This window comes from Protopterus annectens, chromosome 8.part0 (genome assembly GCF_019279795.1).
Source record: "Protopterus annectens isolate FY-2018-M chromosome 8.part0, PAN1.0, whole genome shotgun sequence".
Classification (NCBI taxonomy): Eukaryota; Metazoa; Chordata; order Ceratodontiformes; family Protopteridae; genus Protopterus; species Protopterus annectens.
In genome coordinates this window covers 1,354,414,112-1,354,428,242 of record NC_056741.1, presented here as the reverse complement: position 1 = coordinate 1,354,428,242, position 14,131 = coordinate 1,354,414,112, and the positions used below count along the sequence as shown (strand labels likewise).

The 14,131-nt window shown below is 35.9% G+C and overlaps 1 protein-coding gene across 1 annotated transcript in view; it reads left to right on the top strand.

The window, feature by feature from the left end:
- Positions 1 to 14,131, top strand: part of TREH (trehalase) — a 341,626-nt gene that overhangs the window by 28,412 nt on the left and 299,083 nt on the right. The window contains exons 4-5 of the mRNA XM_044079440.1: positions 5,043 to 5,130; positions 12,706 to 12,806. Coding sequence (XP_043935375.1) covers positions 5,043 to 5,130; positions 12,706 to 12,806 — 189 coding nt within the window. The remainder of the gene's footprint in view (positions 1 to 5,042; positions 5,131 to 12,705; positions 12,807 to 14,131) is intronic.

Below are 14,131 nucleotides of genomic sequence, written 5' to 3'. Positions count from 1 at the left end.
ACTTGGTAAGCTTCTTAAAAGAGCTACAGGGTCTGTCACTGAGTGATCACTTGGTACAGTCAGTGCACACTACTTATCTTGACTGGAACAATGTATTTGACGCTATCCCTGTGCTAGTACTATTGAAATATTTGACAAACTTAATGTAACCCTCCCTATGCTCAACAATGGATTGCAAATTGGCTATCCAACAGATTCCAAATTGTGAAAGTTGCTAAGTTCATCTCTGGATGTACAATTGTAACTTGTGGGGTAACACAGGGGTCACGCTGGACCCTTTCATGTTTGGCATTTATTTATTTTATTTATTTATTGCAAACTTCCAACCAATATCACAGAAGTCCTGTTGATCAAGCGTGTTGATAATACAGGCTGAGCACTGTTATCTGTTCATACACTGATAACAACTCCAACAATGTCTGGATTATGCACATCCTCTGTGTACCAGAAATAGTCTTAAGCTAAAAACAAAAACATACAATGCAGTAACATTCAGAAAAAAAAGCTGCTCATATGTTATTAATAGTACTCCTCTTCAGACAGAAATGGATATAAGATACCTGGGTAATTATTCAGACAACTGTGTCTCTCTCTCTCTCTCTCTCTCTCATTCGATCATCATTTTGCCAGCATAGTCAGGAGCTCCTATTATCTGGCTTGTTTAATTTCAAAGAGAATATAATATCCTCAAGATCCAAAGAAGTCATCCTATCACTGTACTCTTTCCTTATCAGACTCATTACTGGTTCCAGTGCCCCTTTTGGTATTTATCAGTCCATGCATATTGCTCAAATGGAAAAGCCCCAGAGATTTTTAACCAAGGAAATGGAATCTTTCAATTATCCTAATAAACTGGCAAGACACTCCTTATACTCAGTAGTCAACAGGCTACTACGAGGTGACCTGTATCACACTTTTTGAGCCATGAAAGACCCAGTCTTATTTCATCTCCTATTTATTTGCAGAACTAGTGACTGTACAAACAGCTGTTCTAGGAACTTAAGTTTATGCCATCCAGTAAACATGACTCTCTGAATAATTACGTTCCTATCTCAATGCATAACAAACCTGTCTTATGCAGTGTGCCTTAAAGTCCCTTCCCTCTATTCAGTCTCCTGTAGATCGCTGAGGTGTGATCTATGCCTGGCTTACAAGGTATCCACAAATCCCAAGCTTATGAATCTTCTGCATATTTGTAAGTCAAACAGTACCAGAAATACAAGGTCTAAGGACCTGAATTTTGTCTGTGACTTAAACAGAACATGCTGGAGAGATTATGTGTCCCAGAGACTACCCCTCCTTTGGAACAGGCTTCCCATCCATGTGAAGCTGAGTTTGTCTGTTATCCAGTTTAAGCACAACCTAGACCAGTGGACGGGGAATAGGAAATTTAGTAAATCCACATAAAAAAAACACCAATAATGACCAAACCACACCGGGGGGGGGGGGGGGGGGGCGATTGGCTGTCGTCAACAAGGATTCACCACTTCAAATCCTTCATGGACAATTTTATTATACACAGCATGTAAAAGGATAAAAATAAACAACACAGGAATTTAAAACATAAATAATACAGTACTGAGCGCTTTCATCCTAAAACAATAGGACTTCTTCAGAATACAACTGAACCATGCAGTTTGGGTTTATATACATGAAAATCCCTCGTAAAACTTAATTGCAATGTAGTCAATTAATTCAGCAGTGGTAAACAATTTAAAGGTGCAGTATCGCATAAAAAATGAATAAGAGAATATTTTAAAAATATGTTTAAAAAACAACTAAATGCTCTAAAACTCTTACAAACTTTACATAATCTCCTTGGTCAAAATTTGTCTAAAAATATTTGCATACTATTAAACAAGGAAGTAAAACATATTAAAATTAGTTCTGAAAAAAATTCTAAATGATCAATCAACAAATACAGCCCCGTAATTTAACCAAGGCTGTATGGAAATGTACTCATTTAATCCTGGGGGTAAGCAGCATGTAACCGGATTTGCCATTTAATTTCTTTCACTTCAGGTAATGTGCTCATATCTCCCTCTCTTGCATTTTCTACTACCTTATCTAAAATAGCAAATTTGAACTTTGTGTTTTGTGAACACACTTTGGAATGTTTGAAAAGAGCATTATTGTCATTTTGCCTCCCTATGTTGTAATAATGTTCATATATCCTTTTATGGAGGCGCCTTTCCATCTTTCCACTTTTAAAACTAGAACATCCCATAAATTTTGCAAGATCGCTTTGGTCTGGCAATTCCCTTTCATTTAGTTGTTTTTTAAACATGTTTTTAAAAGATTCTCTTATTCATTTTTTATGCGATACGGTACCTTTAAATTGTTTACTGCTGCTCAATTAATTGACTACATTGCAATTACATTTTTGGAGGGATTTTTGTGTATATAAACCCAAACAGCATGGTTCAGCTGTATTCTGAAGACATTCTAAAAACTGTTATTTTAGGACGAAAGCCCTCAATACTGTACTATTTATGTTTTACATTATTGTGTTTTTTTTTATTTTTATCCTTTTGCATTCCATGTATAATAAAGTTGTCTGTGAAGTATTTGAAGTGGTGAATCCTTGTTGACAGCAGCCAGTCCTCCTTGGAGTGAATAGGAATTTTACACTAGGCCTGGTACCCATGTCCCCTATGGACAGAGACAGCTTATAAATGCCTGTCCCTCATGTTCTATTTGGATACAGGATATCATTATTCTTTCAGGAAAACTTGGCTAGGATTAGAAAAGCCCCCCCTGGGTCATTAGTCTAGTAACAATCTATGAGTCTATGAATCAACGTATTCCCAGTCTATGGAATAAGTAACAATGTAAGTCAAACAAAGGGCTACTATGACTACCTTTAAGGCTAGTCTTGGTGACTGGATGGGTAAAAATAAATTTACACCAGGATTATCATGTACAGCCCTAGTCAGTTTGGAAGCTGAGCACAATCAAGTGCTTGAAAGGAAAGGGGATAACTTTTACGTGTGTCTGCTGAAAGGTGCACATGGCTTGACATCTTGTTTTCTCCTAGGAATTTAATTACACTAACTTTCTGAAGGAAGACGTTTTTTCTCATGCTTTTCTGAGCACTCCCAGCTAGTTTACATTTACTAATGAAATGATTAAACCTGCCAAATCAGGACAGCTGTAGAGCATTGTGGTAAACAGTAATTCCCATGGATTTGGGTTTACTTTGGTTTAAACATGGTATCCCATTGAATATGATCTGTTTACTACTAGGGAAATTGATTTTATCAGGTCATGCCAAGAACTGGTTTTGAAACATGATTACTTTTTATTTAAGAAATTATTATCAGCAGATACAAGGTGTGCCAATGGGAGTAGCACTGGGCCCTAGTTATAACAATATAATTTTAGCCTACAGGAAAGAACTATATTTATATGGAGTGTTTCTTTTATTTATTTATTTTTTTGTAAAAAAAAAAATACCTGAGACTCATTGATGATCTGCTTTTTTGTGTGGTCAGGTAAGGAGAATTTGTTGAAAGATTTTCAGAAATACCTATATTCCACTACATCTTATATAAGGTTCTTATTCAAATCTAGCAAGTATAGTGTTATCATCCTGGATATTAAAATACAGAAATGTTTGGATAGTAAAAGGATCTTTACATCAATAGGAAAAGAAAATGTTGTAAGTAACAGATGTTTGCAGTTTAACAGTATGCACCCTTTTCATCAGAAAAAAATATAATTAAATGATGGTTAATAAGAAATAGTAGGTTGTGTAGCACTCAGGAAGAGTTTGAGAGTGAGTTGCCATCCTCAACAGTAAATGTTTACAAAGAGGTTATCCAGCGCAACTGATTGCCAAACTGAGCAATTAGATTAAAGAAAAGGGGGCTGACCTTTATAGGCCCCTTACAGAACTGGAGTAAATTAATAAGGGTGTAACTGAGGAAAATAAAAGTTACACCATGGGAATGGTGTTAACGTATACATATTAAAAAGTATTATCAATAAAAACTGGCATATCCTGGTGAGAATCCCTTAGTTAAACAGGTAATAGGGATGGTCTATTTTTCTTTAATACGAAAAATAGAAGTTTATTGAATGGGATAATAGCATGGAGGTTAAGGGAATGTTTTCTTGTAACTGATGCAATCAATGTAGATCCATTGCAAATAGCCCATTTTTTTTTCTGGATTAATACTGAAAGAGGTTATGTGCCATCAAAATATTGTGATTACACCACAAATAACGTGGTGTATGTTGCTGAATGTTTGACATGTCACATGTTCTATATAGGACGAACCACTAGGAAGTTGAATGCTAGAATATATGAACATTGTCATGCTACAAAGAAGAGGAATACAGCAAATGCATAATAAAAGCATACAATAAAGTGTAAAGATTTTAGGAGGTTAATTTTTGTTATTGAAACAACAGAACCTGACATCACAGTGGAGATGATGATAGTCTCAAAGATGTAAAAGAGTATGAATGGCAAACAGAATTAAATGCCATGAAAGTATGAGGTCTAATTGAACACATACATTTTTAAATGTATTTTAGAAAGTAAGATTAAGGAAGAAATATAAATGATAGGCATCAATATATTTTTATATGCCATGTATTTTTCACGTTTTTATTCTGTTTAATCTTGTTTTATTATGATGTAATTTTCAAGGGACTACTTATTCTTACAGTATGTGGATGGTGCCAGAGTCAGATGAAGTCATTCAATATTGAAAAAAGTGCTTACTCTAGTTAATAAACTGTTTGAGCCTTTTTCATTGTGCAACTGAATTTCTTAATTCATAAATGGCTATGATATATTACAATATGCAAAAATGTATTTGTTCTAATTTATAGTTTAGTATCTCTCAGTATAAATACTAGATTTTTTCAGCACAGTTAATCTTATGTATAACAAGATACAGTGAGATTTAGTCTATCGTTGTTCCTATTTTCTGACTGCACCACTTTAGGTTTTTAATACCATTACCCCCTGTTTTGTTAAGACTTCATTTATCACTTGTATGGTTTTAATGTTTTCTTGTTTGTTCTTGTAGTCCCACATTTCTTGGGAAGATTTCTGATGCAAAGCTGAAGGTATGGGCACGAGAGCTGCATGAGCTGTGGAAGTCCCTTGGAAGAAAGGTACTCTTCAGAAACTACTGTAAAATGTATACTTCCAGAATGAACCATCCAGAGGTTTCGTTTTCATTAATTAGTCTTGTAGCATATTTATCTAACCAGTTTATGCATTTATCAGTCAGGTAGATCATTAATCATTTACTTTGTATCAGCATCACAACCTTTAAGTCACTGATACATATTAAAAAATGCCACATCAGCTAAAATAAGAACAATGGATAAATAAGCCTTAATACAAAAGTACGATATCGGCTAACTTAAGGATAATGGATAAATCTAATATAAAAACATACCAAACAAGAAAATATGCATATCATGTTAAAGAAATATATGACAGGAACCAGGGATATGTGTAATATAAGGATAAAGTATTTATTGCTTGGGGGGGTAATCAAATGTATCACTTGGTTTAAACAAAATGTGTATGTAGTATAACTGAGATACAAAACACACTTCTGTGAGTTCTTTGTTCCCAAAGATTTCTAATAAAAAAATAAATAAATGCCTTAAAACTTTCAAGTGTCCTGATAGGTCACCACAACCCTCCTTATACCCAGTAGTCTATTGGCTGCTCCAAGGTGACTCACTTTTCGAATCACAAAAAGACTCAGTCTCATTTGACCTCCTCTTTCTTTGCAAAACCAGTGGTTTTAGAAAGACCAACACTATGGACCTAAATCTTCTCTGACAAATAAGCAAGAGTCTCTGGAAAGCTAGGTTCCTAGCTCAGTGTATTCACAGCCTGTGGACTAAGTTGCCACTACAGGTCAAAGTACTACTTTGGCTACATTTAAGACTAGTCTTGGTGGCTAGATGGAGAGACACAAAATTGCACCAGGGTTATCATGTATGGTCCTGTTCAATTTTGGCAGTAAGAATTATTAAATTATTAAATGTTTGAAAAGGGTGACAGTAACATTTAAGTGCATGCACTTAAGGGTGCATATAGCTAGGCATCTTATGGTTCTCATGATCACCTGCCTAATATTGTCCCTGTGTCTCAAGGTTTTGTGCAGAACGTCTGTGTGCCCTCCCTTGCCCATGTGTTTTTTCACCAAGTGCTCTGGTTTACGCTCTCATCATGATGATAGGCCATTAGATGAATTGGCTGTCATCTAGCTTGCCCATAGCTGAGCATGCAGTGTATGTCTGCTACACCCTGCGACAGACTGTTGGTCTCTTCTGGGGCTGACTGTTTGTCTTGTACTCAGTGAATGCTGGAATAGGGTTTGGCATCCCCATGACTCAAAACAGGATAAAATACATGTTGAAGAATGAATGACTGTATTTGAAAAATGAAAAACGTTTGACAGTCTAGGAGAATGATATGAAAATAGTCATAGAGATTTTCAGAAATAAGAAAATTCAGTCACTTATTTGCACAATATTTGTAGATACAGCGTCATATGACTAGTTCAAGATTAAACAGCAAGAAGCTGATGAGGATTTCACACACTCATTGCCTTAAGATATTTTTTATTACACTTAAAGGAACTTTAAGGTAAAAGACTAAAGAAAAAAGTAGCTTAGATGTTATGTGCTATTCCAATGTCCTTGGAACACTGTAAGTAGTCATTACTAATTTACTGTATTTTAACAGAAAATGAGTACTTTCTAAAATGTGCTGTTACAGGCAACTATACTGTCATGATTTCATTTTTTGTTGTAGTTTTGTCTTTCCTACAGTGTAATATGTTTCCACAGAAGATGAGATTATACTCTTCTGTCCTCTTGTACAATGTCTTACTTACATTTATTTAGAATGGCAGTAGGCATAATTATTGCTTACTTTGAGCATCTTGGGTTAGAATAATGTCAGTTGCGTTCCAGTAGCAATTCTGTTTTCTGTTTTTTTTTTTTTTTTGCTATTTTCTAAATGCATTGTAATATGCCGTTTTCTCCCTCAGCAGAAAACAGTGCTGAAATGAGATCTTATAAACGCTAGCTCCTAATGCAGCTTCTATTTCTGTCATTGATGTTGTTTGTCACACTGAGACTGCACAGTAAAAGTATTGCAAATTCCTAGAGAGTTGGTAGATTTAGGATCCCAGTGGAAGGGAAATGACTGGCTAAAAACACTTTATTGTAAGCTTTTCTGGCCCCAAAACTTAAAATCTGATGAGCAGCATGATATAAGACCCAGGAAGACAATTCCTAAAGAAAGATTTTATGCAAACCTTAACATGTTATGTGCAGATGAAACTGAACAGTATATTAGTGCCAGATAAGTAAAAACACAACTAAACCATGTTTTCCCTTATAACAAGGAGAGTGCATTGTGGGAAAAGGAAATGTGTTTAGATTGTCCTTTAACTTGTTATGCTCTTTTCATAAATGTTTTAAATTCTGAATGGTCTAGATAGTTACCTCATTTCTCAGTGACCCCTGAATTCGTCAGAACATCAGTGCATACTACAGTATTAATGAAATCTCCATCTTACAAACTAATTAAAGCTCCATTGACCAGCAGGTAAATAGGTGGTACTGGCTACTCAGGGTAGACTTCCTGAGAAGTGGTGGCACAGAAATGTGGTGTTCAAGGAATGCTGTATGCATTAGTCTCATAATTTGATTACTGTGTCAAATGCAAAATGATAGGGGAAAGGAGAAAACCCAAAGCACTGGCTTTAAAAAGGTTGCCCCTAATAACACTGTATTAAATTTTATTATGCAATGAATTATACTGTTTTTTACTTGAGTACATCAATAGATGTACTGTCATAGCCACCTGTGATTTGTATGATCTCTGTATTTGGTGCTTCGGAGTCAGAATGTGCAGTATATTGTCACCTCACAATGTTATGTGATTTGAGCAATGTGAAATGAAGCAGGTGTCTGCTTTATTTTCATAGCTCCAGCTTCATCTGAATGGGCTACAGTGCACAGGGTTAACCACCTACAATAGCTAATTAGTGCTTGTGGATGTGGTAGACTGAAGCTGGAGTGATGTCATCTAATGACATTTCTAAGTGAATAAATTGTTTTCAGTTACTACCACATTGGTAAGTTGCATTCAGTTTTTGCTGAGGTACAAATTCAGTTTTTAAAGTGTATTTAAGTGAACAGCCACCCTTATTTTATCTCTTTCTTGCATCTTTTTTCATCATTTGTTTTCATGAGCATCTGGAATTTAACTTTTGTCATTTATTGCTCTCATGCTATATTTTAGGTAGCTAATACTTGTTTAAATGGTAGGATTATTTTAACTTATAGATTTGATATTTTTTAAACAGGATGCATTTGGCTGGCTTACCCTGCTGCTTCACAGATAGTGGTTCTCCTGTTTGATTCGTGGTCAGATTGTCTTTTCTGTATAGTTTGCATGGCCTGCCTGTGTTTTCGTGGGTTTGCTGTGGGTGCTCCAGTTTCTTCTCACATTCCAAAGACGTGCAGTAGGTGGTTTCGACACTCTAAAGTCTAAACCAGCTGTAAGTGTGAGCATGATGCATACATGTGATACAGAAGAACAACTATGGCAGGGTTAGTATCCTGACGGTGTGAACATTGGCTCTAAATGATTGTCACTGTTGATGTGACACCTAACCCATATGCAAAAATGAGAAAAAGTGGTTGTATTTTCATGGAAGAAAACCACTAACTTTATGAGGAATGGACCAAAAATAAGAGCATAAATCTGGATAATTGAGAGGTATGCCAGCCAGTCATATTTCTGACAGATTATGCAATTCAGCCTGCTTTATCAGTCAGAAGGATGTATGCCTCTGTGTGAGAGGATTGTTTACTTTATTGTGGCTAAGTCTATTGTTTACTTTATTGTGGCTAAGTCTAAATATGTAATGCAGGAAACTCCCTTCTTTACCTATGTTAGACTTTTTAGTGACCTACTGTGACTGTTTCTTGACTTTTCTGAGGAAAGTGTAGATATGGCAGCTACTCTAATGCTTTGGAGCTGATTTTGAGCTTATGCCCATTAACGTGTGGTCTAGATCCAGCTTCAACCAGATTGGTTAAGTCCTAACAAGGATGTTCTTTGCTTTTTCCAGTTATATTCTGGATTGTTCAGTCACCCTTATCCTTAACCAAATCTTTGGACCACTGCAGAGTAGAAAATGATTGAGCTGTCTCTAACTTTCCATTTGTTGGTGTGATTGTTGAGACGGTGGCAGGAGTGATGCTTGATCTCTTACAGTCTTCTTGCTCCTTTTCAGCACGGATTCAAAAGGCACTGCAGATTGATTCTTATGTTCCTTGGCGTTGGCAGAAGATAGTTTCTGAAATAAATTATTTTCTTCAGGGCTCCATTATCAATGCTTTTAGGTACATGCTTCCACTTGGAGATGTTCTTTAAAGGAGAGGCTTGAATTGTCATTGTTATGTCAATGAAACTCATTTATATTTTGTCTGTGTAACTTTTACCCTCATGCCTGCTAATCATCAAGGCGCATCCAGATGAATATGGTCCATTCATTGCTTTACCCAGGAATTTTACCCAGTACTAAGACAAGAGCTATGCACAGGGGGGTCATCATTCATGCAACCATGAGGGTGAGGGCATGCAATGTCTGTCACTATGAATGCTGGCAATGCTTTCCTCATTTGATTGCATACTTCTACATACCCCATTGAAGGCTATCACCAAGTGGTGGTTTGCTGAGCCTTATGACTCTCCCTAGGTCACACAATTGCATCATTGCCCCTCCGCAGAGCTATTGTGGTAATGTATGGTCAACCCTTTCTTGCCTTTCCCCCCAGATGGGTACACCCATTCTCCCCTGTAGCTCTGTCAGGTACCAGTGCCACAGATGAACTTGAGTCATCTGGCATGTAGTCGAAGCTTTATCCTGCTACTCCACCAGAGTTGGATATTGTTGCTGTTTAGTCATTTAGTCACATCCTACTGTTTGTGACTCCCTCTTTGTCAGGAGCCACTTCTTTAAGTTCTTGCCAATTCATGTGTATTATTTCAGTAATGCTGCTGTCCACCTTAGTCTCTGCCACCCCTTCTTATTTTGACTTTAATCTTTCCCAGCATCAGTTTCTTCCTGTCTTCACATTATGTGGCCATAATATTTGAGTATAAATTTTAATATCAGACCTTTGAGTGAACAGTCTGGATTTATTTCCTTAAATGTGAACTTTTTAGATCTTCTTGCAGTCCCCAAAATTCTCAAAAGTCTTCTCCAACACTCAAGTTCTAAAGCATCAGTTTTACAGCACGTAACCTTACTTACAGTCCAGCTCTCTCAGCCATATGTTATTACTAGGAAAACCATAGCTTTGTCTATATATACCTTTGTTGACAATCTGATATATTTGCTTTTTAAAAATCATATCTAGAATTGTCATAGCCTTCCTTAAAAAAGTGTATTTTAATTTTATGGCTTCATTCACCAACTGCAGAGCTTTTTAATCCCAGAAAAATAACATTTTTCACTGCCTCACTTCTTTCCCATTTATTTGCAAAGAACTGATAGGACTACTAAAATCATCCAGAGCTGGCTGTTCTCATTTGTATTTCTCCTTCCCTTGGGAGAATGTACCAGTCATATAAGACACTGAAATCTGTTGGAATACCACCTTTAACTGAAAGAGTAGTTGGTTACTTTTTAGCCCATGTAAGAGTGAAACGATGACTTTCCATGCCTCTCAAAAGCCTTCTAATATTCCAGCCCTCTCTAATGTTTTATGAAGAAATAGACTGCAAATTGTGTCAAAGTGCCTAATATTGCTCTTGTCCTGGATTACTGACTGACAGTGAGGGATCAGGGATCAACAGATGTTAAATACTTTTTTTGTCTTAGAAATGTCATCTGTATCAAACATCTGGTAACTCCATGACAATGTATCAGTTGTTTCTTCACGGTTTAACTAATATAATGTCCTCTAACTTGGCCTTGACACCAAGTATTTAGAATGTCTACAGGCAGTGCAGAATGATTGATGCTTTCTGTACTGGCTGCCAGTGGCCTATGGAATTCAGCTAAGATTATTTTATTAACGTATTCACGTTACATGGTCTAGGACCTGGGTCCTTCCTGCATAAAAAAAATTGCTGCTTCCCTCTTAGTCTTCTTTACCTTTTTGCTTCACAGGTAAAGTGCTGCTTGTGAGTTTCAGGTTAAAAATGAAACATTTAGAATATGGTTGCTTTTAATTCCAGGCCCTGAGCTGTAGAATTAATTTCTCTATCTGCTAAGTGAAGAACTGACATTGGTTTGATTTGAGAGGCCCCTCATGAGTCATTTTTTTTTTAAAGTCTAATTGCAAGAGAGAACCTTTTACTAGCTAATTTCCGTGAGTATATTTTTTAAAGTATGTTTAAATTAGAGCAAATGTTTTAAATGATTTATTGTTTTAATCATGCATTTATATTGCTATTCTATTTATCTTTTTATATGCTTTATATATTTGTACTAAGCTCAGGTTTAAGTTTATTTAAATAAATTGAAAAGAAACAGAACTGAAATGCTAAAGACTATAACATTGCCTATCTCATAATGCAAATTAACATAGGAAATGTATGCAAATGTCCAATGAATGCTTTAGAATGGTTTCGTTTTAAGCACTGTTGCGTGGTAGTAAGGCATTTCATGGAGATTTGCATTTTTCTATGATGGAGTGCATAATGACCTATATGTAGTAACTTTCTTTATGTAGGTTGGACACTTTCTCTCTGTACTCTCAGCTTGAAAATATTTTGCAAATGTACAGTTAAGTGCAACGGCTTTCTAACATCTAGACATATGGATTATTTATTAATTTATTATTTATTAACATTTGAGTGATAGAGCCTTAAAACAGTTGATGTGATACAAAACAGACCTTCTGATCTTATGTGTTACGGTATTATGTGCCTGGCAAAATATTAAAACTAAAACCTTTTTGATTGAGAGGGTCTGTAATTAATTTGTAATTAATTTGCTAATTATCACTATTTTATCTTTTTTTGTTAACATGGCAAACTTGCTTTCCTTAGCTGCTTGTTTTCAGGTCTGAATCAGGAGCACCTTCTGGTTAAATGACTTGCTCAGATTTGTACAGTAAGCGTATAGAGACTGAAAGAAATAAACCCAGTACTACAGAATTAAGTTCATTTATTGCACATACCATTAATCCTATGCACCAAACTATGAGATTACTTGAATGCAAAAGTCCATAAAATAACATTTACTTTTTAGGTCTGCGATTTTTCTATCAGATGCCCACAAGGCAGCTGTCTCAGTCTTTGACATACTCAGGTGGTATTATAGGCAGTCATTTTCTGCCAGAACAAGTTCCAGAGCGACCTTCTTCATAATATTATATAGGATAATGGCAATACTTAAAAGGGTCAACTGTGGAATGTACATCCCAAAAATAAATTAAACTCACTGGACTCATAAATTTGACTAGGGCGTGTCATCAGATCTTGGAGGTTAAGCAGTCACAGCAGACCTTACCTTATATGTGGATTAATCAGCTCAGACTCTACAAGTAGAGTAACTGGTCTAACAGCAGGTAGCAATGAAGAGTAATAGCTATTTCAGAACATAAAACTGTATCATTTCTAGAACTTAGAGGTATCTGAGTAGTAAGATCTCTTTTCTTATACATTTCTTTATGTGTTTTTGAGTTCAGATTAAAGAAGATGTGAAGATCCATTCAGAACTCTACTCACAGCTGTATGTTCCTTACCCATTAGTGGTCCCAGGAGGACGCTTCAGAGAATACTATTACTGGTTAGTAGAAAGTATTATTCTTCTGGTCAGTACTGTGATATGTGGACCATGTGATACCACAGAGGCTGTGAAATGGAAATGTCTTCCTGCTGGTTAGGTTAGTCTTCAAGTATACACTGCATAATTAAGTGAAGAGGGTCATGTTTAGAAAAACACGTTACAAACAAACCATAGCAGAACCTAAGGGGAGGTGAGTATGTAACCAAAGTACTAAGTAGCACTGTACCTTTCCATATGTGTTTCTGTTAAAAAATAAAAGTGATATTGCTACAACATGCTGAAGGGCATGATTTAGTCTTGCATCTTATATTAGTTGTTTCTCCTAACTTTTTTAAACACTGAATTATCACTTAAGATACAGGCAAATACATATTTTATAAAAGAAAACAAACCATATTAATATGTTTTCAGTTACAAACATTATGCTTTACATGTATTCTTTTGTATAGTTGTCATCAATCCAACATTACATAACTTGTTCAATTCCTGCTTTCACTTAAACCTCACTCCTTCTCCAAAACATTAGTTGTTGTTTCTCCAAACCTTTGTACTAAATCAGTAGTTGAATTAATAAGGGGCCATTGTAGATAAATAAGTGTCCTGTAACTTTCTGGATGCTTCTAATGTGTTACGGTTATGACACTGTCTGCTGTATAGCTACCCCATTATAAGTCCTATAGCTTAGTAAGGAAATGACTGTTTATTTCATCTATTCATTAATTGTATCCCAGCTAATCAATAAGCACGTCTTAGCTGATCAATAAACAAGGTTGGGATAATGGTTAAGGTCTTTACCTGAAAGATACAAGGTACAGGTTTGATTCTGGCCTCTGGTTATTGGTTAGGTTAGGCTTGTAATAATTTGCATGCTGATAGCCTAGTATTCACCTATGATTCTATGAACCTACCCTAGATAATTATTAATCATTGTCATCACTATCAGGCAGTATCCATAATAGCTCACCAGATATCATCAAACAGCAAGACCAGGGAGTAATATATCAGTCTGCTGGTGCAGAGACAGGACATCATTCTCCAGAGCTGATGTCCTAAGACTGATTAGCAATATACCTCTCAACCTCTTAAGGCAAGAAATCTGGACAAAACCTAAAATAATGGGGGGGGCAAAGGCCCAAAAATAGGAATGGATTTTAAATATTGCTCTTATAAACTTAGAAAGCTGCTAGAATAACAGGATTTGTGTTAGCATGCATTTCCTGGAGGATATGAAGTCTGAAACTTGAATATATGTCATTATTTACTGACTTCAATAGTCCGTGGTTTGCCAGGAAACCACAGATTTTTTGAGGAACAGACCAAATATT